The sequence below is a fragment of the Papio anubis genome, chromosome 9 (assembly GCF_008728515.1).
Source record: "Papio anubis isolate 15944 chromosome 9, Panubis1.0, whole genome shotgun sequence".
NCBI lineage: Eukaryota > Metazoa > Chordata > Mammalia > Primates > Cercopithecidae > Papio > Papio anubis.
Genome location: NC_044984.1, coordinates 9,217,662 through 9,244,772, shown reverse-complemented (window position 1 = coordinate 9,244,772; position 27,111 = coordinate 9,217,662). Strand labels below are relative to the sequence as shown.

The following is a 27,111-nucleotide window of genomic DNA, read 5'->3' as shown; positions in this document are numbered from 1 at the left end:
CAGTCACCCAGATACATGGCCATATGTCTCTTTGAGGAAGGGTGGATGAAAGATTTAGCTATTTAATGTTACATCTCAATATTTCAGTTACATGATTATCAAGAAGAGTGAATGTTACACAAAGACTCTGCATCCTTTTTTTGAGGAAAGGTTTTGCATATTCTTAGTTGCATGCAAGATAGTTGTGTCATTTTAGGCAGAATTATGCCTTTGTTATCATCTTTATTTGGAGATTAAGTATGGTTTAAGGAGATTATGTATGAGTATCAGACTGACAACATGTGGACTGTGATGATTTGTTTTACATGTGGACTTGGCTAGGTTTCAGTACAGTCATTCAATCACACACCAGTCTAGATGCTGCTGTGAAGGTATTTTGTAGATATAGTTAACAGCTACAAATAAGTTTACTGTATGTAAAGATCATTCCTAATAATGTAGGCGGACCTTATCCAATCAGTTGAAAGTCCTGAGGTTTTCTGGGGAAGGAGAAATTCCACCGTAGACTGAAGCATCAACTCCTGTCACAGTTTCCAACCTGTCCCTCCTATGGCATGCCCTGTGGATTTGGGATTTGCCTAGGCAGCCCTCACAATTGTGTAAATCAATTCCTTGCAATCATCATTCAATCAATCAATCAATCACTCAATCAATCAAACAATCTCTCTTCCTTTCTCTAGCTCTCGTTCACAAATTTTTGGTTTTTTACTCCTCTACCTTCAGCATCCGCTCTCCCAGCTGACACTCCAGAGGTCCAATTACCATCTCCACCATCTCAGCTCCACTGCTGAGCTCTCTCCAGTTCTGGCCTTTATTCCATCTTCTTGTTCTGACCTCTCTTTGGAGGACTTTCATCATTGGTTCCGATCTTGGCTCTGATTCTCCCTTACCATCTCAGTTTTTCTCATGTTCTCATAATGTCACATTGGGTCCTGTTCCTGCAGCACTCCTTGCTGACATCATTGGCCTCCTCTCTGCCATCAGAGGCCCCTCTGACATTGGCCTGCACATTTTCACTACTTTTTTCCCTCCTGCCCACAAATTGCCTTGTATCTTCTGCCTTCAAAGACTTTCTGGCCCCTGGGTTCCACTCATCCGTCATGTGTTCTTAGCTCACCTTCACAGTTGACTTGCTTATCTTGGTTACCAGGGCCTTCGCTGCCATGAGTCCTTGCTCCCCACATCTCCTTTCTGGCTCATTCTCACCACTTTGGTTCTGCCTCCCCAGCCCTTTGCATGACTGTATTTTATGTTCTTGTGGGACTGTCTTCTGCCCTCACAACTTGCCTTTTCCATGCTTTTCCTGGAGCAGGCAGGCCCAGGATCCTGTTCCTATATCTGTGTCTCACTCTGTCTCGGGACACCTTCTCTCATGATATTGTCTTCTCGCCAAACTTGGTCATCTTCATTTATCCCACTGATTCATATTTCTTTTATCTGCTATCACCAGTCACTCTTCTTCATCCTCCTTAGACTTCACTGTGTCTCTGACTAACACTAACTCTGACTCAGACAGGGCATGGCAACTTGATGAACACTGTCCCAGAGAGGTTACCTCCAGATGATTCTATTTATTGGTCTTGAATTTCCCAATAACCTGGAAATTGACTGTCTATTTCAGCCATCTCCTGGCGGCTGGTGGCTGCCAAGAACTTGTCCCATCCCTCTTGCTCAAACTGGGATATCAAGCAGAGCTTTGTTCTCTTCATCAGAGGCCTCTTCCTGAGAAGACCCCAGAGGCAGGCATATGGATGCCTGTAGCCTCTATCTCCTCAGCACTGAAGTCTAGGAACTTCTATATGCATATGTCAACAAAGATTGGATTTCTAGATTTGAGAGGAGAAAGAAAATAATGAGAGATCATTCCCAAAACATTTGAGGCAAAACCACTGAATGGATTATTATGGGACCATCCTAGAATCACTTGCTAGACTCCATCTTGGAATCACATGAGAAGTAAACCACAACCCCCATGTCCTTGTGTGAGCTGGATGCAAACCAGAGCACTGACACATCTCTAGCCGGGTCTGAATCCTAAGAACTTGGTGAACCATTAGCAGCATGAACAATGTCAAGTATTGTTGTGTCCATCCCTCTACCCGGCGAGTCCTGGATGATTATTATTCCTGGAAGTATTTCTGTGTTTTAAAATAGCTTAGTTTGAAAATTAGTGAAACAAAACTGGGCGCGGTGGCTCACGCCTGTAATCCTAGCACTTTGGGAGGCGGAGGCGGGCGGATCACGAGGTCAGGAGATTGAGACCATCCTGGCTAACACGGTGAAACCCTGTCTCTACTAAAAATACAAAAACTTAGCCAGGCGTGGTGGCGCACATGTAATGATGATGGGTGTAATAAGCAGAAACCCTGTAGCAGTCCAGATAATTATGTCAGAGAGACCACCTACTGCATATATTCTAAGACAAGTTTTCCCCCAGTGCTAATGTTTTGGAATTGGAAACGTCTTATCAATGACTTGCAGTAGTTTAATGGGCAACTTTATTTTTGCTTTCTAATTGATATTAATCTTACACCTTATAACTGAAAGGACCTTAGATTCAATAAAATAAGTAAATATTTATCTTGTTTAAGCTTGTTTTGCTTCTCAGTCACCTACAGCTGAATTCACTTAGCATATTAAGTGATATAGCTATTTGCTGGAAAATAGTAATTAGGCATACAAGTGAGATAATAGCTTTCCTGCATGAATTACCTTTGTACTATGTTTAAAACAACCAGTTGACTATATGTGCCTGGGTCTATTTTGAGCCTATCTTTTCAGTTTCACTCATGTATATATCTCTACTTTGACAGTTCTACCTGATCTTAACGAACTTAGCTTTATAGTAAGACCTGAAATTGAAGAGTGTAAGTCTTTCATTCTGCTTGCTTTGGGTTTAGCTTGCTCTTCTTTTTCTGTTTTTTTTTTTTTTTTCCTTTAAGTAGATGCTTGGATTATAAATTCTACATTATCTCCTTTTCAAATATAAGCATTCAATATTATACATTTCCCTCTAAACTCTGCTTAAGCTAAAATCCATTAGTTTTGATACTTTATGTTGTTATTTTTATTTTTTATTTTTATTTTATTTATTATTTTTGAGACGGAGTCTCACTCTGTCGCCCAGGCTGGAGTGCAGTGGTGTGATCTCCACTCACTGCAAGCTCTGCTGTCTCCCACATTCACGCCATTCTCCTGCCTCAGCCTCCTGAGAAGCTGGGACTACAGGCACCCGCCACCAAGCCCGGCTAATTTTTTTTGTATTTTTAATAGAAACGGAGTTTCACCGTGTTTGCCAGGATGGTCTCGATCTCCTGACCTCGTGATTCGCCCGCCTTGGCCTCCCAAAGTGCTGGGATTACAGGCATGAGCCGCCGCACCCGGCCTATATTGTTATTTTTATACAACTCAGAATACATTTTTAAAATTTCCCCTGATTATTCCTCTTTGGCCTATACATTATTTAAAAGTCTGTTGCTTAATTTCTAAATATTTAGGCACTTTCTTTCTTTTATTAATTTCTAGTTTATTATGATTTGAGATATATATTTTATATATCTATATTTCCCATATTTGTAAATATTTTCAGATTTTTATGTCCCCAGATATGATCCACATGAACATTTCATGTGCACTTGAAAAGAATGTATAATCCCTGTTGTTGTACAGAGTTTCCAATAATGTCAATTAAATCCAGTTGGTTGATAGTGTTGTTTAGTTCTTCTGTTTCCTTACTATTTTTTCTTTTTGTCTATTAGTTTAATTAGTTACTTAAAGAGGTGTCTCCAGCTACAATTGTGAATTTGTCCATTTCCCCTTTCAGTTCTGCAGTCTTTCCTTTGGTGCATGCACATTTATAATTGACCCTTGTTATGGGCTGTGGGGCCCAGAGAGTGGAATATTATGGGCTGAATTGTACTGCTCCAAAATTCATATTTTGAAGTCCTAAACCCTCAGTATCTCCGAATGTGACTGTATTTGGAGTCACAACCTTTAAAGATGTAATTTACTAACAGTGAGGCCATTGGGGTGGGCCCTAATCCAATCTGACAATGTCCTTACAAGAAGAAATTTACACAGAGAGACATCAGAGATGTACAGTCATTGAAAAGATGCCTTATGAAGGTACAGCAAAAAGGTGATCATCTGAAAACCAAGGAGAGATGTTTCAGAAGAAACCAAACCTGCCAACAACCTCAATCTTGGACTTCTAGGCTTTAGCTGTGAAAAATAAGTTTCTGTTGCTTCAGCTACCTAGTCTGTGATACTTTATTGAAACAGCCCTAGCATATTAATACAACTCCTTTATCATTATGTAATGTCCCTCTTTATTCTAAAGAGTGTCTTGGGTATTTGTGTGTGTGTGTCTTTTCATATACCTCTTACTTGTTTGTTGAAAGTTGTACATCTTCATCTTGTCTAGGACAGTGGGAATTGAATTAAAATGCTTTTGTACTTGGAAGTGAGCACACAGGTCCTTCTCCTAGGTCTTTAATGTGGGGTTTGAGTTAATCATTAAAAGTTGGAGCCAGGTGCGGTGGCTCAAGCCTGTAATAGCAACTGTTCATGACACTGCCGTGGGAGGAACCCTTGAGACCAGGAGTTTGAGAACAGCCGAGGCGGGGCGCGGTGGCTCACGCTTGTAATCCCAGTACTTTGGGAGGCCGAGGTGGGCAGATCACAAGATCAGGAGATTGAGACCATCCTGGCTAACACGGTATTTAGTATTCTCTACTAAAAATACAAAAAATTAGCCGGGCGTGCTGGCAGGTGTCTGTAGTCCCAGCGACTCGGGAGGCTGAGGCAGGAGAACGGCGTGAACCCGGGAGGCAGAGCTTGCAGTGAGCCACTGCACTCCAGCCTGGGTGACAGAGCAAGACTCCATCTCAAAAAAGACAAAAAACAAAACAAAAAAAAGAAGCAAAAAAGAGAACAGCCTGGGCAACATAACAAGATGCCCATCTCTAAATAAATAAATAAGCAGAGTGTGGTGGTGCATGGCCTTCTGGAGGCTGGGAGGGCGGATCCCTTGAGCCCAGGAGTTCAAGTGGGCTATAATCACATGACTGCAGTCAGCCTGGGTGAGACAGAGTGAGATCCCGTCTCTAAAAATACAACCAAACTAAAAAGAGTTGGTTTGGGTTTGTGATTTGTTCTTGCTGTGATTATCCTCATTGTTTCACACACTTTAAATTCCTGTAGTGATAGCTGGTGTTTAATCTGGAGATTTGTTTGCCAGAAAAATATCTTCTGCATCCTGGGCATTTTAGTTTCCATTTGCGCAGTGCCTTGGAGAAGATTACTTGGCACATTCTGATTTCTCTTCTTTTTCTCTTCCAGCAGCATTCTCTTTCACTCCTTTTCTGAAAATGCTATCTTGGTAGTGCAAGGCAGTGAGTGGAAGGGGAGATTGCTGTTCTCACTGGAATTCAATCTTAGGCACTGAGTGAGTGCCTGTAATGTTAGTACCTGGCCTGCTCAGGTCTCTGCCCCTACCCTGGATATAGTTGTTGGTCCAGTGTGTATTCCTGCCCCTCTTACAAGAGTAGATTTTGTGTTTTGGCTCTTTCTCCCACCTGCAATGCTGTTCCCCCAGGTCCCTAAGCGCAGAGATGTTTGTTGCCCTTCTCCCCAGCACACACAGTAGGTCTTTTATTTTATTGTGTAGATAGCAGACAGGGGAGAAGGTGCTCTGTGGAATTTCATGCCATCTCTGTATTTTTTTTTTTTTTTTTTTAGACGGAGTTTCGCTCTTGTTGCCCAGGCTGGAGTGCAATGGCTGAGATCTTGGCTCACTGCCACCTCCACCTCCTGGGTTCAAGCAATTCTCCTGCCTCAGCCTCCCGAGTAGCTGGGATTACAGGCATGCACCACCACGCCCGGCTAATTTTGTATTTTTTAGTAGAGACGGGATTTCTCCATGTCAGTCGGGCTGGTCTCGAACTCCCAACCTCAGGTTATCTGACCACCTCGGCCCCCCAAGTGCTGAGATTACAGGTGTGAGCCACCTCGTCCAGCCGCCACCTCTGTATTATCACTGTTTTCTCTCTCCAGGTCTGCATCACAATGGATACGAAGAATTTCTGCTTCTTTCTCATCATTTCTGTGAGAGTCAGGTGGAGTTTGTAGAGAAATAGCCTGGGCGAGGTGGTGGGATTCTCTAATCTCTGCAGACCCCAGGAGCTTCACACTGTTCTGCCACCCTACACTTAGCCCTAATCCATCTTTCAATTATCCTGGCTGAATTCTTACTGGAATCTGGTGTTGGATTTCTCTATCCTAAATAAGTGAGATGTGTCTCCTCTCTCTCGCATGTGCCTATCACCATAGATTTTGGCCAGTTGGTTGTTCTACAAAGTTCATTCTTCAATGGATTTGAAAAATACTGAGAAGTTAATTTGGCTATTTTCCATTATACAAGGGGTAGCAGCATTTCTCTGAGATATCTGCAGCATGGAAGTGAAAGCCATACATCTCCCTTACTTCTTTTTATGCCTCTTTCCCTGCCTCTCTGCCCTCCTTCTCCTTTTTCCTTCATACTTCTTATTTTATTTGCCACATGATGACACTTGGATACCCTGGATGGACTATGGACTAATAATCCTTTTTTTTTTTTTTTTTTTTTTTTGCCATTTTAACTTTAACTTACTTGAGAACTTGAGAATAATTGCTAGAAAATGATTTTATATTTCTTGGAGTAAATGTTCTTGTAACCTTTTATCTGTTTTTCACTTTTTTGGGGGGGAAGGTGTTTAGAAAGGGACATGCTTATGCATAAATCATACACTAATTCCTTTTAGAGTCTTGTTTATTCTTGAAAGGGAACAGTTGGGTCTGACTCATATATTTACTTAGGAATGATGTGAAGAGGTAAAGCTTAAACTGGAGGAAGTAAGTTTCTGTTAAAATGTGTTGTCTTAGACCACCATTCTCCTAAATCTGGTTTATTGTTTGCTGAGAGACATGTTTTTCTACATTTTCACATTTTTCCTTTTGATTGTGAGCAGGAGATATATGAGATTCTTTTTTTTTTTTGAGACGAAGTCTCGCTCTGTTGCCCAAGCTGGAGTGCAGTGGCCGGATCTCGGCTCACTGCAAGCTCCGCCTCCCGGGTTCACGCCATTCTCCTGCCTCAGCCTCCCGAGTAGCTGGGACTACAGACGCCGCCACCTCGCCCGGCTAGTTTTTTGTATTTTTAGTAGAGACGGGGTTTCACTGTGGTCTCAATCTCCTGACCTTGTGATCCGCCTGCCTCGGCCTCCCAAAGTGCTGGGATTACAGGCGTGAGCCAGATATATGAGATTCTTAGTGAAGTCATTCATTGTGCAATGGCTCCATGCTATTATTTATTGTTGATTCCTTTGAGAACACTCTTTTTAGATGCTTTTTAGTTACTCCCTGCTTCCTCTTTCTTGCTCTTTAAAATTGAGCTCTAGAAGAACGAAGGTCTCTTATCAATTGCTAATTCCATTCTTGATTTGGCTCATAGTTTGCTGCGCCTGACAGAGTCTTACAGTTTGACATTTGGGGTAATGCTAGTTTCACTGAAGATATTAATAGGTTACTTCTCTTTTAGTTTTTCTTGGTGTGGATTTCTGTGAAACTCAGGAGGGACTTTTTCCCTCAGATGTCTCAACAGCTGCCCTTTTCTAAGTTCTGTCAGATGGCTGATGTTCAACCAGGTTTGTAAAGCACTGCTAGCTATCGGGTTTGCAGAAACTGAGCTGTTGGCGTAGCTTGTGATTCTAACATACTGAGTCCCATGCTGAGAACTCTTATTTAAGATTGTAATTTAACATACACGTTGACCTTATCACTGAGAAGGTTTAAAGTAGTGTCCAACCTCCATTCAGCAAAACTTCAATTTAAATTAAGGCAGAGTTAGCTAAATGTTAGCTATCCTCTGGAAATACTAAATCTAAGTAAGAGATACTGTTCTGCCTTACCTTTCTCACAGCGTCATCCTTAATTTCAGCTGCCATGATATCTGGCTGTGGCCTTTATGAGCGTTGCAATAAACGTGGGTGCTAAAAGCATATATTCAATCTCTTAAATTTTAAAATGAATCTGCTAAGAAGTGAGGGTCCTTTGAAGACAAGAACTTAGGTATAAAATATAAGATGAATGTCCCCTCCTCCTAGCCAAGGGAAAAAAAAAAAAAAAAAACCTCGAAGGTAATCATGTAATTCAACAATTCATTCAACTAATATTTGCATAGTTAATAGAACATGAAGTTGAAACTTTTTTCACATACTTTCGCCAAGTTTGTAGCACAAAAAATTCACTGCCAATGTGGGGGATGCTGTCATCTCTAAATGTCAAATCTCACCATAGCAGTAATGTCTTGAATCACCATGAGATATGAATTTTTCGTGGCATAGTCATTTTGACTTTCGTTCCAAGATTTCTTAGTTTCAGCAATCCAGTGACATTTTCCCTTATGCACCTTTCCAGTCTTTGGCAGGACATGATTTAAGGACAGTAGCAAAGTTGAAAGAAACTGGGAGAAAGAAAGATAAGCAATTAAAAGAAATGTAAAACTGTATCCTAATGACGTATACTAATTGCAGGGTCTCAAATTTGGTTATATTATGTGCTAAGCTTTCTTTGAAAAAAGTACGTGCTTTGTTCCAAGGTACATTTGAAAAAAAAATTAAAAGAATTGAAGTCATGTGTATATTCATTAATTCATTCACTCATCCATCCTTTTTCCCTTTAATTTATTCTTTTAAAAATATATCAAGTTTTGGCCAGGCACGGTGGCTCATGCCTGTAATCCCAGCACTTTGGGAGGCCGAAGCGGGTGGATCACAAGGTCAGGAGATTGAGACCATCCTGGCTAACGCGGTGAAACCCCGTCTCTACTAAAAATACAAAAAGTCAGCTGGGCGTGGTGGTGAGTGCCTGTAGTCCCAGCTACTCAGGAGGCTTGAGGTAGGAGAACGGTGTGAACCGGGGAGATGGAGCTTGCAGTGAGCCGAGATTGCACCACTGCACTCCAGCCTGGGTGACAGAGAGAGATTCCGTCTCAAAAAATATATATATACACACGTATATGTATATATATATAAAAATACATATATGTATAATGTTTTCTATAAGCCAGGAAATGCACCAGACTCTAGGATAAAACAATGAACATCCAAGCTTCAAGGAACTAAAACTTTAAAGGAAAAATAGAAATTAAAAATGTTAATTAGTTGTCCACTAGCACATCAGAAATGTTGGGAGTTTATATCACACTAGAATAGTTATTCACAAGCAAAATTTGTGCTATAGGTGGTCCCCCAAAATCAAACAGATTCATCTCTACTATCACACAAAAGGATCTTGACATCTAAAAATGTGCTCTTAACAGCTAGTTCTAATTTATAATATTTCCCAGCAAATTTAGATGATGATACAGGGTATTCTAGATATACCAATAATTTAGTATTCCTGTAAATAAATATTCTTTACACAGACAGACAGACAGACACACACACACAAACACACACACACACATACGCGACCTGAAGTCATTGAAAGTAAACAAAGCCAGACAGATCCTGGAGGGGGGATGACACTTCAAAGAAGGTATGGCAGGGCAAAAGTTTATCATTTTTACAATTGTTAGCCTTAGGCCAATTTTAGTCCCATGTAGAGTGTGTAAAACATCATTAATAAACCTGCAGCCTTTCTAACCTGAATAACCAGAGAACAGAGTTAGAAGAAACTGCAGATGCTGAAAATGAAGAATCAATTCCATAAAATCAAAAACATAAAGGGGGTGCTCTAACTTGTGTGTATACTTTCTCCCCAAAATCTCTGACTGATGCAAGCACAAGCCAGGTTACAGTAAGAACAAGAGAACTGGACTGAGATTTGACCTGCTGCCCCAAAGATAGAGATTTAAATTTAAGTCCAACTACACCAGTTGCTTGCTAAGGAAGGAAAATTGGCCAGGTGCAATGGCTCATGTCTGTAATCCTAACACTTTGGGAGGCTGAGGAGAGCAGATTGCTTGAGGCAGTTTGAGACCAATCTGGCCAACACTGCAAAATCCCTTCTCTACAAAAGACACAAAAAAGTAGCCAGTCATGGTGGCATGTGCCTGTAACCCCAGCTACTCGGAAGGCTGAGGCAAGATACTTGCTTGAGTCTGGGAGGCAAAGGTTGCAGTGAGCCCAGATCATGTCACTGTACCCCAACCCTGGTGACAGAGCAACTCCATTTAAAAAAAAACAAAAAAACAAAAAAACAAAGAAAGGAAAGTCAACACTTTCACTTTTTTTGGAGAAATATGAGAAAACAGAGACTTCTCAATATAATTTTTACAGTGTACAGTATATAATCTCAAATGCCTTACATGAAAAACCAGAAAAATATGACCAATTCTAAAGGAAAAGGACAATCAGTGCAGCCCAATATAAGGATGATGCAGAAATTAGAAGTACCAGGCAAATATTTTTAAGCAGCTATTGGAACTGTGCTTAATGACATAATAGAAAATACGCTTGCAAATAATGAAAAAATAGGATACCTCAGCAAAGAAGAACAGTAGGAAAAAAGAGCCAAATGAAATTTAGGATGAGAAATATAGTAAAATATTTTACATAAAAACCATCTCTGGATATACTTAAAAGCAAGATTTAACAGGAAAACAAGTTAGCGAACTTGAAACTGTCCAATATGAAGAAAAATGTTGGAAAATTTTTAGAGCCTCAAGGACTTGTGGAATAATGTTAAAACATATGACATCCATAGAATTGAAGTCCCAAAACTCAAGAGAAGAGAAAGAAGGCGGCAAAACAGGTTGAAGATATAATTGATTTTTTTTCCAAATTGCTTAAATCTATAAATTTACACATTCAAGAAGTTCAGCAAAGCCTAAGCAGGGTAAATATTAAGAAATGTATATGTATGAATAAGACAGTCAAACTCCTTAAAAGACAAAAATAAAAATCTTGAAGACAGTTTTTGCACATTACCTGCAGGAAAACAATTATGCAAAAATCCTTCATCATCCTCATTATAAACTATAGGGCTAGAATACAGTAAAAAATATCTTTAAATTGTCAAAGGAAAAAGTAACTGTCAACGAAGTATTCTATATCCAGTGAAAAATCTTCCAAAAATTGTGGGAAATTTAAGGCATTTTCAGAAAATGCAAAGAACCCCTTGACAGCAGATAATCACTATAGCTAATGTTAAAAGAAGTTTTCAGGCTGATGGGCAATGTTTCTAAATGAAAACTTGAATATTCAAGGAAGAACATAACAAATGGCAGACATCTGGATAAGCATAAAAGTATAAGATAAACAACATATCTTCAAAAGACATTTGGTCTTGCTTACAAATTAAGTTCATACCGTTGCCCAGCTTATAAAGTTCTTTCTCAGACTGATGTAATGTACCTAAATCAAACCCTTTCTGAATAAGTGTATAATTATGGTGAAAGGTAGAGCAACTATGTAGCTGAAAAATTTTAGGACATATTTAACGAAAACTATAAAAACTACCTTTTCACTTCTCTGATAGACTAGATAGCTGGAAGCAGTGTTTCTCAAATATTTTTATGTCATAGAATATAAAAAATGATTTCTAAAGTAGAACAAGATAGCTAAATAATAGTTTATTTATAGTCTGTCAAATAGCAACTTTGTTTTGTATAGTTCAGGAACTTTAAGGCATACAAACGTGTTAAGGCATGCAAAGAAACAACTTTAGGAGAAACAACACTGTTGTTTCTTTGAAGATGTTTTCACTACGGGACAATTATAACCTGAAATAATTAGGTTAAACATATTGCTTTCCTTGTAAGAAATGAGGAAATCGCTAATGGAAGGCACTTAGCTAGAAGCAGAATGGGGAGCAGCATTTGGTAAATGAGTTCAAAGGGCAAGGTGGCCCTTCACGGTAATAATCTATTTATTGGTGCTGGGATTCTAAGAACAAGCTCTTGGTTACTGAAAGGTGATGGAAGAAATCAATGAGATTTTCATCAGTCTGAAACCTTAAGAAGGGCTTCAAGACATCCAAATCATTAGCTACACTCTGCCCTCTTAAAGGTGAAAATGCAATTAATCTCTGGAAGAAATCATCCTTAATTTTTCCTTATGAATCCCATTATTGAGGTCAACCAAATTTTTAAAAATCATCAAACACTTCAGGAAACAAGCCAACATATCCATAGGAAATCCAAAGAATGAATTTGGTCACCAAGGACTTTAGATATTTGAATAATCCTATGTATTATGAAAAATAATGTTTAAATCATTTTAAGAAATAAAAGAAATAAAAACTGATCACATAACAAAAAAAATCAAAAGTCAGTAAGTTTGAAAATACATCCCTAGAATCAAAAACTCTTATCATTGAAATTGAAAACTCAGTGAATGAGAGCAGATTAGGCACAGGAAAAGGGATAATTAGTGAATTTAAAGATATATCTGAAAATATTGCTAAGAATTCAGCACAAATTGACAGGGACAAAGGTGAAGTTAGGTGAAATGGAGGATAGAAAGCAGAGACCCACCACACATCTAATTTGAGTCCCAGAAAGAAAACAAAGAGAAAGTAGAGAAAGAATTTGGAATGATGGTTGAATACATCAACTATGTTTTACTTTACATATTTTAAGTCTATTTTGCTATTTTTTAAGATCAAACACATTTAGATTTGATGTGCTTTCCTAATCAATTGAAAGTAGAACCTTAGGAGAGGTACCTCATCCATCTGTAACAATAGAATAAGGGTAAGAAAACAGATTTGGAAGCATTTAAAGCCAGAGCTTTATTTATTATCTCCCTGTGTCACAGATATAAGGACTACAATAGGCCGGGCGCGGTGGCTCAAGCCTGTAATCCCAGCACTTTGGGAGGCCGAGACGGGCGGATCACAAGGTCAGGAGATCGAGACCATCCCGGCTAACCTGGTGAAACCCCGTCTCTACTAAAAAATACAAAAAACTAGCCGGGCGAGGTGGCGGGCGCCTGTAGTCCCAGCTACTCTGGAGGCTGAGGCAGGAGAATGGCGTGAACCCGGGAGGCGGAGCTTGCAGTGAGCTGAGATCCGGCCACTGCACTCCAGCCTGGGCGACAGAGCGAGACTCCGTCTCAAAAAAAAAAAAAAAAAAAAAAAAGGACTACAATAAAGTGCTTTTGCTTTGGGGATAATGTCTCACAAAGTTAAGAAAAATATTAACTTATGTTGTATGACATAGTCTTTAGATTGTGATTGAGGGGGCTTGGGAGCATCAAAATCCAATTTAAAGTCTTAATGAATCCTCAGAATTTGATTCTAGGTTATAATTTGGACATGATGAATAAGTTATTCTAATATAATTGTTGTGAAAAGATATATAATGCTTCAATACAGAATTAAAATGTAAATTAAAATATTAAAATCAAATAATCTAAGAAAATATAAAGGCCATCTAATGACTTTTAAAATATGCAAATACATTCATATGAGAGAGCAAAAGAAAGATTAACAAAATTACCATTTAAAATTCTAAATATGTAATAACACTAAAAAATTGAAAAACCATCTGCAATGACCATGAATTTTAAGCGAAAGAAATTTTAACCCTAACCTGTACTTGCACATACCCCAATAAAAAACAAAATAAAATACAGTTATTTCAATGAAATACTTTTAAATTCATTTAAAACTTATGGTATAAGCTCATTTGTCTCATTTTGCCTTGTCCTTTTACATATTCATATTTTTATCATAATTGTAATGAGTCCATTAAAAGCAATGATCTAAACCATCTGTCTATTGTGATAGAGAAGTTTCTCTTCTATTCAGATATTGTCAAAGGAAATCAGGGCTACTGTTCATGCTTGGTTACTCAGGAATTTGGCAATACAAAATAACATTATCTATTGAGGTGATTGTTCCAGATTTGTTTTCTCCAGTACAGTTTTTCTCTCTGGGCTCATTATACAATTTAGTATTGGATAATGAATAGTGTGTCACGCAGTGTTGAACTAGACAACTAATGAAAGAAGAAACATGTTTTTCCAATTAGATGCAAAGCCCAGAACCTTTAGTTTGTAGTTATTCCATGAAGTCCAATAATACAGAAATTCCATATCAAAAGTTAAATGATTAAAAATTTAAGAGAAAGGCGGGGCGCAGTGGCTCATGCCTGTAATCCCAGCGCTTTGGGAGGCCGAGGCGGGTGGATCACGAGGTCAGGAGATCAAGACCATCCTGAAAAACACGGTGAAACCCCGTCTCTACTAAAAATACAAAAACTTAGCCGGGCTTGGTGGTGGGCACCTGTGATCCCAGCTACTCGGGAGGCTGAGACAGGAGAATGGTGTGAACCCGCCAAGTGGAGCTTGCAGTGAGCGGAGATCCTGCCACTGCACTCCAGCCTTGGGGACAGAGCAAGACTCCGTCTCAAAAAAAAAAAAAAAAAAATTAAAAAAATTAAGAGAAAAACATAACTACTTTTTCCAAGATTTAGAGTCTCCTTTGCACTCTTATTAACCTTAGCAATGTTAACTTTAAAAGAATTGGAAAAAATATGACCAGAAGAATAAGCACCTGAATTTTTTCCTGGAACTGTCATAATTACTTTAATAAACACAAAATGTCCAGCTCTGGATATGACTCATATTTAGATCATTTGTGTTTAGTTGAGTTCCTGGGAATTATATCAGGTGTCACCTGGTTGATGTTTTGTATGTTTTGGCTTTGGCTAATGATTTGTTCCTTTGAGATTCTGCATATAAATGCTGCATGTATGAGATAGAGTTAGCCCAGAGTAGTTTTTTTCTGCAATGAAGAAAATATTTGTCTTTCTGCTGGCCATTTAACTGAAATTATCTTTGATAATTTATAGTCTCACAACAATGTATATTAAGTTATTAGTATTGACCATCTAAAACCACATAAACATATCTGAAAGTAATAAAAGTAAATATTTAATAGTGCTTGCCATTTGCCAGGCATTAACACAAGGTACCATATTCACAATATATTTAATTCATTTAATGTATTAAATATATGATCTCTAATTCTTATGTTGATACAGAGTACTTTTAATCCTTCAACATATATACGTCATAATATAGTGTATCCAATGCAAGAATTTTATTAGTGATGCAGCTGGGGTTTGAAAACAGGTCCTGGGTCTCTAGAATATCCATGAACAATGTTGCATTCTAGAGAAACTTTTTAAGAAGATGTTTTGTCTTTGAAATCTATTAGTAACATCAATTTTAGTAGCAAAAAAATCTGTTTTGCTAAAAAACTATTTTAGTAACGTAATATTTTAAAACTATTTAGTAAGGTAATTCTATTACCTTAACATAACGAAAAGAAGTAGAGTAGGGATTTTTAATGCTAATTATTTTTGCTCCCCCTACCCCCATTTTATAGCCCTAATTAGTCTATTGGCTAGTTACATTAAAGTAGTTAAACCACTTATTTCTCTGGGCTTCAGACTGCCCATCTAAACTAGACTTTGCTGATTTCTGGAGTCCCTTCTAGTTCTAAAGTTCTACAACTCTGCTTATTTACTTGTAATAGATAATGCCGTTCATAACTTACTAACATAATTCTCTAAGATTCAGTCACATAGACGCTGCATTGACCTTTTCTAGGGTTTAGTTTAATCTGGAAGTCTGAATTACTTGGAATGTATATCATCTGTATATTATCTCTGTTCTGTAGATATTTGTAAAGAACTTTTCCCCAAGCATTTATTCAACAAAACATTAAAATAATTGCCATATGAATAATTGGGCTATATTTGGCTATGTCCAAAGTACATTAGTATAAATTTATAATGCTCAATTGAATTGATTTATTGTAGAAAAATTTCTCACCTGTTGCCACAAGATTGATGATGCTTAGGAGTAGTTAATATAAATAAGCATATACAGAAATACAAGTCATAATTTAATTTGCTTTCTTCTGAACATGCTTTCAGAGACATCTGTGTATATCCCAACATCAGACTGCACTAGGAAATTCACTGCATGATCTTGATCATAAAATAAACAACTCATCTTGGCATCACTTCTCTTTTATCATTGAGATGAATTTACAGTATATATTTTATCACATGGTGGAATTCTATAGAAAATCTCTAATTTTAGTTGTGTATCAAATTTTACACTTTTTGTGAAGTCGTATCATATTGTTTAGGAACCATTTAAATAGGAAACACAGTTACAACAAGTTATGAGAAAAATAATACCTTGAGATGAACAAATAATATTAGTAATTACTTACCCAAAATATTCAGTACGATTACTGTTACCAGAAGGATAATATTATTGCACATCCAACGTTAAGGACAATTCCATGGTGGTGAGAATCTACAAAATTGAATAGATTTCCCTAGTAAACCCAGCAGGTAGTTCCTTAGATGGTAAGAGATAGGAGAGGACCAAATAAACTTTCTCACCTATCATGTTCCTGAGTTACTTTCCTTTGAAATATGTAGACCCAGCTTCTTGGTTTTTTTTTTTCCAACACAAAGCACACATATGCGTGTGTTCTCTGGTTTGAATAAATATGATTTTTTCCTTGTGGATTCACTGTATACATTCCCCAGTATTGATCTTACTTATGATCACTGTCTGTGTCTCTGCCTTATCTTTTTTCAGACGGAGGAGTCTGCAGGATCTCGGCTCACTGCAAGCTCCGCCTCCCAGGTTCAGCCATTCTCCTGCTTCAGCCTCTGGAGTAGCCGGGACTACAGGCGCCCACCACCAGGTCCGGCTAATTTTTTTGTATTTTTAGTAGAGATAGGGTTTCACCGTGTTAGCCAGGATGGTCTCGATCTCCTGATCTCGTGATCTGTCCACCTCGGACTCCCAAAGTGCTGGGATTATAGGTGTGAGCCACTGCGCCTGGCCTCTCTGGGTTTTTATGTAAGACTGTGGAACTCTCAAGATTCTCTAATAAGCTTATTGACAACCCCACTAATTTGAGTTGATCTTTTCTGTTTCTCCGCTTACATAATGTATCCATTTCCTGTGATAGATCATTGTCATTCCACAAAATCATACATTTAAACATAAAAGAAATGTTAGAGATTATTTTAACACAATACCCATGTGTTAAAATGGATATATTCAAGTTCACAGTCACACAGTTACTTGAGAGCAGAGCTGATATCTAACCTCAGGTCTCTTGACTACCAGACTAGTGCTGCCTTCGGTATCCACACTTCTCATTGCATTTGAAGTACTCAAAAGATAATAAATAAACCAAATAAAAGAAGTTGTACATTTAACTTTAGGCTGAAAGTTTAAAACAACAGTCTCTGGTACATACAAGTTACGGTACATTGTTTCCACTAGATACGTGACATAAACACACAATACACTGAGAAAGTACTGAAAATAGCTGATATTGAAATATAATCATATCAAGACTGATTAAGTGGAATGTTTATTTGGTAGATTATTATTGAGTGCATTGTTTCATGTTCTAATTATTGTTGTTATTAATTAAAATATCTTTAATAAGAATTTATTAATTTTCAAAACATCAAAAGAAGTCCACATATTTTCACTCATCAGACAAAACAGTCAAAATTGTAGGAGTCAAGTCAGTCACAGAAAGAATGTGGTGATATCACTCTACGTTTCCTTTTTTTTTTTTTTCCTTTCTTTTCTTTTTTTTTTGACAGGCTTTTGTTCTGTTGCCCAGGCTAGAGTGCAGTGGCATGATCATGGCTCACTGCAGCCTCCACATCCCAGGTTCAAGCAATCTTACTGCGTCAGCCTCCTGAGTAGCTGTGACTACAGGCACGTGTCACCGTGTTCATTTTTAAAATTTTGGGTAGGCATGAGGTCTCTCTGTGTTGCCCAGGCTGGTCTCAATCTCATGGGCTCAAGCAATCCTCCTGCCTCGGCATCCCAAAGTGTTGGGATTACAGGCGTGAGCCATTGTGCCTGGCCACTACACATGTTACTAATATGAAGAACTGAAATTATGGACCCCTCAATTTAGGAGAATAAAATTGTAGATTTCATAAAAAGACTAACATAAAAGATATTGATCACTCTTTTAGGCCTCCGAAGTAAGATTTAAGCCAAGCATAAATTTCTGGGGTAGTCTTAGTTCAAGCACAACCTCTCACTGATGTCCTGCTAAGCTTCCTGGTGACATTCCCTTATGCTTTGTATCTTGGAGAACCAATGAACATTCATCGTCTAATGAGATTCATTTATTTATTCAACCATTTATAAATTATTTTACTTATCAAGCATCTGTTAATTTCCTGCTCTATATTTAGTACTGTGTGAGGTGCTAGAAACACAAAGATTCATAGATTAGGTAGAAAGATTCAGCATTTTCCAGCCTCTGAAATGGCAAGGAATATGATAACCTTTAGGAGCAAAGAAAAGGCCAGTAGCCACAGCAAAATCAGTGAAAGTTAGGAAGTTAGAAGACATCAGGAACGATTGTGTAGGACTCTGTATGTAAGATAACAAAAATCTAATCTACTCAACAACTCTTTCCCTCGATGATGATGTGACACACGAGAACAAAAGTTGCATTTATCTAACACCACACATACACAGCACAAGAACAATATGATATGTGACTTCTGGTCATAAGCATGACTATAGGTAGGTAATTTAATCTTCATATAGTTCGTTTTCCCATTTTTAACATTATAAGATTGAACTAGGTCACATTAAAAGATGTTGTCCCCAAATCACTAAACTGGGAAAAAGAACAAAGTTTTATTTATAAAAGTTCAAACCATAAACAGAAAGGCAATTAAACCCTGGAATGCAAAATCAAAACTATTGGTTTTCTTGCTTAAACTGAGTAAAATAACCTCTAGAAAAAAGAAACGAATTGCAGGATATTTTTGAAGCATAGGGGAATGAGACTGCAGTTGTAGTCCATGGTATTTTTCAAATTATGTTTCACTATTTCATAGGAAATGAAAGCACCTAAGCTGGAAGAAAAGAAAGTAAGTTAACCTCTGCTGGGCAAAATAGAGAGGTAAAATTTAAAACAAGAAACAAGATGCTTTTATGACCAGAAAAGGGCACACACTGGATTCATTTGATAAATATAAACTTTTGAAAATATAAAGAAGAAATACATTCCTTGGAAATACGGACAAACAAAATATCAGATTCATTCCACAAGGGCAAATGCAAAGGAGGAACCTTAAATTATTTAAAACACCTATATAAACTCTATGATACAAAAATTCTTACCCTAGAGCAGAGAATGGAACTGTAACATGACAAAGAAATTTCCTTAATACTTCAGGGAATAGAAAAGACACTGGCTATGGAAATCTATAATTTTTGAGGGGGTTTTGTGATGAAGGCACCATGTTAAGTTGAGGCATATGCTTATCTCCTCTGGTTCCAGAAATATTCAATTACCTAGTCATTAATTCTAGCCTTTATAAAATTAAATCTAACATGTCATGTTTTCTTAAGTTAGTTTAACATTTTTATCCTATTGATATTGTAAAAGAATAAATAACAATGTGAGTAAATTGCCACAGGTATTTTTCCCAGTGGAGATGAATTTATCATATTATGTTAAAAGGACAGATTTGACTGAGAGTGAGCAAAGCTATAGAGCAGAAAGGGGTGATCCCGCTAGAAGCTGCTGTGTGAATATAAACATTCATCACAAGAAATCAAGAAATAGAAAGGCTGCGAAAACAGAGGCAAAGTTCTACATATTAAAATCAAAGTTACAATTTATTTTATGAACTCAGGCATTTTGCTTCATTAAAAACATTCGCTCTTATTCTTAACATTCAATGAATTTTGCTTTGAATCTAGTCTCCTATTTTCAGTTTGGCAAATAGAGACACAGGATAGAAATAAAGGAGATTACTAGTAAAATTTTAATTCTAAAAGGCACCCTAAATCCAGCTTACCAGATCTCTGAAGTGGAGACGGGAGTTCTAATGGGGAAGTCCTAACAGTTTTGATGTCAGCATAGACTACATCTCCAGCCAGCGCATAGACCAAAAAGAGACAGAAGCCCACAAATGATGTCCCACTGAAGGAACAGTCATATTTCTGCAAAGAAACTTCTGGTAAGTTAAGTAAATTGAGATGACAGATTTCCTTCTGCTCCCCTAGTGGGTGGTGGACTTCCTCCATGAATAAATGACAAAACCAATGTGTTCAGTCTTACTAATCAGGGTAGCAGATTTCCTGAATACTTGTATGACATGAAAGAAATTACTAACCATAGAGTAGGTTCTTGTTTTTCAGTTAGTTTTCTGCCTAAACTTGAAATGCTTTTAACTTTTATTAATACCACAGAAGATAGCTCATCATTTTCTTCTATAGGCCACTTCCTCTTTTAGTTCAGGCATATATTCTCTGGCAGAAACTCTGAGTATCCAGCATCTTCTCCAAAGTAGGATAGCTGTTTGGAAAACAGAACAAGAAAAAGAAGAGATTTTATTATGAAAGTCACAGAAAGCGGCACTAGGTCTTTTATTCTCCTCTCGAAATGCATTGTGTATCTAGATAGTACCTTAAATATTCTGAAAGCTATTTGCTTTCCTGTATGCTTTATAATATTAACATTAAACTGAGGTAAAACATGAATTATGCAGAGGACTTCTGAACTAAAAAATATATATTTAAGAAACAGAAATAACTCTGTTAAAATAATTCAAGATAACAGCATAAAAGAAAAAAAACCTAATTTTAAAATGAGGTGTTCAGAAATTTACCATTGAATACAACACAGCAAACATAGATTTTATCTCCTATTTCTTCTAAAATTCCACCAAAATTGTATTAAGTGAATAAAAATTTGTAAGTCTAAAACAGTAACACAGAAAGGCTCAGGGTTCTATTAGTTAATGAAATATTTCAACTAATTCCTGGGAAATGGAGAGTAGATGGAGATGTGATCGTTGATGAAGAAGTAAAATGAGAGAAAAATGCAGCCAAAACCATGCAGAGGGAAATAATGGAGGAGAGCCTAGCCATCTGTGAAACCGTCATAGGACGTAGAACTCAGAAATGTCAGATATGAAAAATGGCAGGATCCAGTAGCTTATGACCAGTAGATTAACTGGAAATCTGCATATGGAAAAACTAGTTTACTCCATACCCACTCAAGTGCATTCTACAGAATTAATCTAAACTGCAATCACCCCATCCCTACCCCTCATCCAAGAAATTTAACTTAGGTTAATTAAATAACTAGAGAACAGATCCTGGCTTTGTGGCATTTAGGGATTCCTCAGTATAAAGACCAACCTCTGACCCTGGATGAGGCTTGAGCACTGACCTCTGTCTCTTAAGACTGCCATGACACTCTCCCTTTTCTGGGCTGTTTTAACTGTTTGTATGTGACTAGACAATACCTACTACATTTTGATCTCCATTTTATACATGAAAAACTGACTTTTAGAGGTCTTATCATCTGCAGGTGGTTACATAACCAGTACTTTTTTTTTTGAGGCGGGGTCTCGCTCTGTCGCCCAGGCTGGAGTGCAGGGGTGTGATCTCAGCTCACTGCAAGCTCTGCCTCCCAGGTTCACGCCATTCTCCTGCCTCAGCCTCCCGAGTAGCTGGGACTACAGGCATCCGCCACCATGCCGGGCTAATTTTTTGTATTTTCAGTAGAGACAGGGTTTCACCGTGTTAGCCAGGGTGGTCTCGATCTCCTGACCTCGTGATCCGCCTGCCTCGGCCTCCCAAAGTGCTGGGATTACAGGCGTGAGCCACCGTGCCTGGCCTATACATGTTATTTTTTTTAACAAAGGTTATCCTATTATATTTTCTCACTGTGTTAGAAGTGCTTAAATTAAAATTTAAATGTATATTGATGGACCACAAGTCATATCCAAGTCTGACACAATAACTTATCCAAGACAGACACATAATTTTGAGATCCTGGAGGTGAATAATAAAGACAGTAAGTGCATAGAAGTATATTTCTCTTAATGGAGAGGCTTCATGTTTATTTATGTATATGTTTTCAGTAGTGGTTTGTGTCATTAAATTTTTGGAAAGGAAGGTTTTTTTATATTTAGTTTGAAAAGAAGAATGTGCTTACATAGCCAATACCTAAATGCAATTATAAAAGTGTTTTAACATCTTTGTATGCTTGTTTCTTCATTTGTGTCACTTCATGGTATTTTTTAAAAATTTCCACAGTTACTTGTTATAGTTCATATTTTCTGCTTCTTGGCATGTTGGATAATTCCTGATTAGATGCTGGGTATTATGGTTTATGTTTACAGATGCCTTGACGTTGTGGTTTTTGTGTAAAACATGTTACATTGGTAGTCTTCATGTAAAGACTATCAGGTAGTTAACTTACCTTACATGGAGATACGTTTCATAATTTTGAAACCTGTTTTTAATTTTTGCTGGGTTATGAGCTAATCTCACCTCCTCTTCAGGGATAGTTTATTTCTGCTACCAAGGTCTGATGTCTCCGAAAGACCCTGGTGATCACTGATGACAGCACAAGAAGAGATTAAGTGTTAATAGCATTAAAATGTCAAAGATGCAGAACAGACAGTACAGTGTACTAAATAATTAATGACATTTTGGGGGAGGCTAAGAATAAGGAAGTTTTGCAGTTACAAAAAGAGGAAATACGTTCTAAAATAAAGAGTAAAATATTAGCTTAAAAGAAATCAGTGACTTCAAATACAGATTTAAAAAATTGAAGTTTACACAAAAGTGGAGGTACCAGTATTCTCTAGCTAGTAAATGATGTCAAAGGTAACTCAGAGACATTTAGTTGTAAGCACACGAATTTGCTTAAGAGAGTTTTGTTAACAAAGACAAGATGCATGGGCGAGAGCAAAAGAGACAGAACAGTTTTCAGTAATTTGGCTGGAAAGAGTTGTATTGTTCTTATGTACCCGAAGTATAGTTGGACTGAATACAAAAGTTGAGATCTGTTATCAGATTTCCTCTGAATTTTAGTTGCACTTTCTGCCAGATGACATAATTATTAAAAAACACAATACAATTTTGATTTCTGATCCTGTGTCTGAGGCTCAATTTTTCTATCTGGAGACTTTCAGGATCTTGTATTTATTCCTAGAATTCTTAAATTCTGCAGTGAGGTGTCCTTTAAGTCTATTTTTATTCTTTCCATTGGGCATTCAATGTAAATCTTTAAACAGGAAACTCACACCCTTAGCTTCTGAGACTTCTTTTTTATACTTATTTCCTATTTTTCCTCATATCTTTATTCTAATGTCTTTTTTCTAGCATTCCTGTTAGTGAAATCCTAGTGCTCTTGGGCTGATATTCTGCTATCATTATACTTTTTCTTTTACCTCTTCCTCTTTAGTGTTTATCATCTAGGAAAGTTCTCAAGTTTTCCCTCCACCCATTTTATAGAATTTGTTTTTTAAATTTATTTTCTTATAATTTTAATTTTCAAGGATTATTTCTTGTTGTCAAATGATCTTTTTTATAGTTTACTTTTTGTTTAAGTGATGTAGTATTTTCTTTCTCCACTCCTGAGATTATGAATTATAAGAATATTTTAAATCTTTCTTTTATTTTTACCATCAATTCTAATTTGAACTTCATCTTATGTGTACTTGTTTTTGTTTTGATCTCTACTTTTTTTTTTTTTTTAGATGGAGTCCTGCTCTGTTGCCCAGGCTGGAGTGCAGTGGCATGATCTCTGCAATCTCCGCCTCCCAGGTTCAAGTCAAGTGATTCTCCTGCCTCAGCCTCCCAAGTAGCTGGGATTACAGGCATGTGCCACCACACCCAGCTAATTTCTTTGTATGTTTAGTGGAGACGGAGTTTCACCATGTTGGCCAGGCTGGTCTTGAACTCCTGGCCTCAAGTGATCTGCCTGCCTCAGCCTCCCAAAGTGCTGGGATTCAGGCATGAGCCATCGGGCCCAGCCTGATCTCTACTTTTGTTGGAGACTTTTCTAAATATCTAGTAGTCCTCAGGTGTCTAACAGTATGCAAGACTGAGGTATTAAATAAACAAAGGGAATTTCTGTGTCTGGGATCAGTGGACATCACTGGATGTTTAGGCAGAAGTTATTTATTTCTTCTTAATCTCAATGTTTGTAGGTCTTTATTATTAAGCAGGTCAGTTTTTTCAAAGAAAAATTCTCCAATTTTCTTCTTGGGTGCCTTAAGTCTGATTGTCAAGGATATTGAGGTCAATTAGGAGATGGGTCAAAGCATCTCTCTGTCATTCAGAATTTCAATTAATTCCTCTGTCTTTAATAAAGCACTTTCCTCACTTAGCCTTGCCGAGAAACTCCCACCCTGGATTCAGCCTCCTTTTGATTCAGTAATGACAGGCAATACACTTCCAATCTTCAGTAGACATACAGGGTTGCAGTTTGGTTGTTCAAGGTGTTCCTTGTATATATTTTCTACTAATTCTACAGTTTTTCCCCATATTGAGCCCATACTGTGTTAGTTTTCTATTGCTAAATAACAAATTACCTTAAGCTTTGTGGTTTAAAACAATGCACATTTGTTATCTCATAATTTCTGTATGCCAGGAGTCTAGGCATGGTTTGGGTAGGTGCTGTGCTTCCGACACTCACAAGGCTGCAGTGAAGGTGTTGGCTGTGGCTCTCATCTCATCCGAGGCTCGTCTGGGGAAGGATCTGCTTCTAGGTTCACACCGTTGCTGGCAGCATTCCCTTCCTTGTGGGCCATCAACTGAGGGCCTGAGTTTCTTGGTGGCTGCCAGCCAGAGGTAGCCCTCAGTTTCTTGCTGTAAGGACTTTCCCAACATGGCACCTTGCTTTCTCAAAGCCAGCCGTGGAGAGAGTCCCCTCTGGCAGACAGTTATTATAATCTTAGGTACATAACATTACATTCATGTAATCATGCATATACCATGACCTTCTGTATTTTATTGCTTAGAGGCAAATTACAAGTCCTATCCACACTCAAGGAGAAGAGATCACACCAGGGCTTGAAGACCAGAATACAGGGATGGTGGGAGCCACCACAGAGTCTGTGGCGCACAGGGTCTCTGAAGCTCTAGCATCCAGGGACCTATGCCTAAGTTACTTAACATATTCCAAACCTTGTAGACATTTCTCATCTCTGCCTAGTTGCTCCCAATCATTTTTATTCTATTGAATGTTTTTATTAATATCATTTTTACAGAGATCTGAGAGAAAGCAGAAACAAATACATCTGTTGAATATTACCTGAAAGTACCCTATTGAATTTTTAGGTAGACTTTGTAAGTTTGAAAATTAAAACAAAAAACTTCACATCTATGAGAAAAAAAATCAGATATATTACTTTTAACACTTTATTTAATTTTCTTAATGAGCAACCTAATTTAGAATATTAATCAATTAGTTTTCTTTCCTTTTCTTTTCTTTTTTTTTTTTTCTGGGCGGTCTGCTCATGCATGTGGGCTGGGGTGCAGGCCGGGTCTCAGCTCGCACTGCGGCTCCGCCTCCCGGGTTCCGCCATTCTCCTGCCTCAGCCTCCGGTAGCTGGGACTACCAGGCGCCCGCCACCATAGCCGACTAGTTTTTGTATTTTTTTTTAGTGAGGCGGGGTTTCTGCCTCGTTAGCCAGGATAGTCTCGATCTCTGACTACGTGATCCACCCGTCTCAGCCTCCCAGTGCTGGGATTACAGGCTTGAGCCACAGCTCCTAGCCAATCAATTAGTTTTCAAGCCCACTTCATATATATATATATATTTATGCCAAAAAGTTTCCATTCAGAGAAACATTGGGTTGGATTTGTATTCATAGATTAATTTTTATGAAATTTCATACAAAATTTATAAGATTTATATTGAATTTGTACTAATTTATGTGAAAATATCCATATGAAAGTAATTCATACTGAACTTATATAGTTTGATGATTTGATTAGCTAAAAGTTAACATTGACTAAGAACATTGTGTGTTTCAGATATCAGTTCATTTAAGTCTTCTGGTATCACAACTGTGGGAGCTAGGTACCTTTATTATCCCTAATCGCTGATGAGGAAAACAAGGTAATTCACTCAAAGTCACACAGAAGGATAGGAGTTGAGCAGAAATTTGAAACCAGATTACTTGACACCAAAGCCTATCAACTCAATAGTTAAACTATATTGCTTTCCCTGGAACTGGAAGTCGAGATTAAAAATTATGTCCTCCCTTCAGGGAGCTGATTTTCTAGTATGTCAATAAGTAAGTAATTTACTGACAATTTATATACAAAACAAAAATGCCCCAACAGAGCACGCATGAGGTTTTACTGCAGCCCACAGGTGCATCAGAGAGGAAGCGCCACTTGAAATAAGATGTTACATTGAAATAAATAAACATTTAGTTTTACTAAGAAACAGAGATGATGAATCAGTGGTCTAACCACACTGAAATGGGCGGTGAAGAAGCATTTTCAGGTTTTGCAGCAATTTGTGTTAGGCTGGTTTCTCTTTGTCATTCTAGGGTTTAAAAAACTTCATACAAACGGAATCACACAATCTTGTGATCATTTATGTTTGGCTTCTTTGCTTAACAGTAGATTTCTGATATTTGTGTTTTTGCATATATAACGAGTATAGTGCTTCTTGTATGGATGCTGCAACATTTATCTATTTTATAGTTGATGGATATCTGATTCCAATTCAGGACTATTTTGAATAAAACTGCTACGAATATTTATTCCTTTCTTTGGGTGCCCATACATGTTTGTTTCTATTAACGAGTGAGCGGAATTCCTGGGTCACAGAGTATGCTGATGCACAGCTTTAGTAGAGACTACCAAATTAAGATGGTTATCAATTTGAACTTCCGCCAGAAGTTTATGAGCATGTCAGTTGGTCTACATTCTCACCAACGTCTGGTATTCTCAGATTTTATTTTTTTAATTTCTTTAAAAATTTTAGATATTCTAGTTGGTGTGTACTGACTCCTTTAAGTTTACTCATTTCTCTGATGACAAATTTGAGTGTTTCGATAAGGCTTTTTTTTGCCATTTTGGTGTCCTTTTTCTGTGAAATTACTTCTGTAGTCTTTTTCTCACTTAAACATTTGTTGTCGCCTGTTTTTTCAAATTGATTCATGGGTTTGAAAACTCTCACTCTCCCAGTCTTTGCCGAGAGACTTTGCGTGCACGTAGGAGCACATCCTGGACCCTCAGCAGGCAGGCAGTCCGCTGTGCTGTTCCT

General features: G+C 37.7%; 1 protein-coding gene across 1 annotated transcript; it reads right to left on the bottom strand.

The window, feature by feature from the left end:
- Window positions 1-185: 185 nt before the first annotated feature.
- On the bottom strand, window positions 186-20,318 carry CLECL1 (C-type lectin like 1). Its single transcript, XM_009180172.4, is given in 5 exon segments — window positions 186-1,826; window positions 8,330-8,449; window positions 8,451-8,500; window positions 19,880-20,042; window positions 20,045-20,318. Coding segments are annotated over 5 exon segments (507 nt in total). The 5' UTR covers window positions 20,201-20,318; the 3' UTR covers window positions 186-1,808.
- Window positions 20,319-27,111: the final 6,793 nt, after the last annotated feature.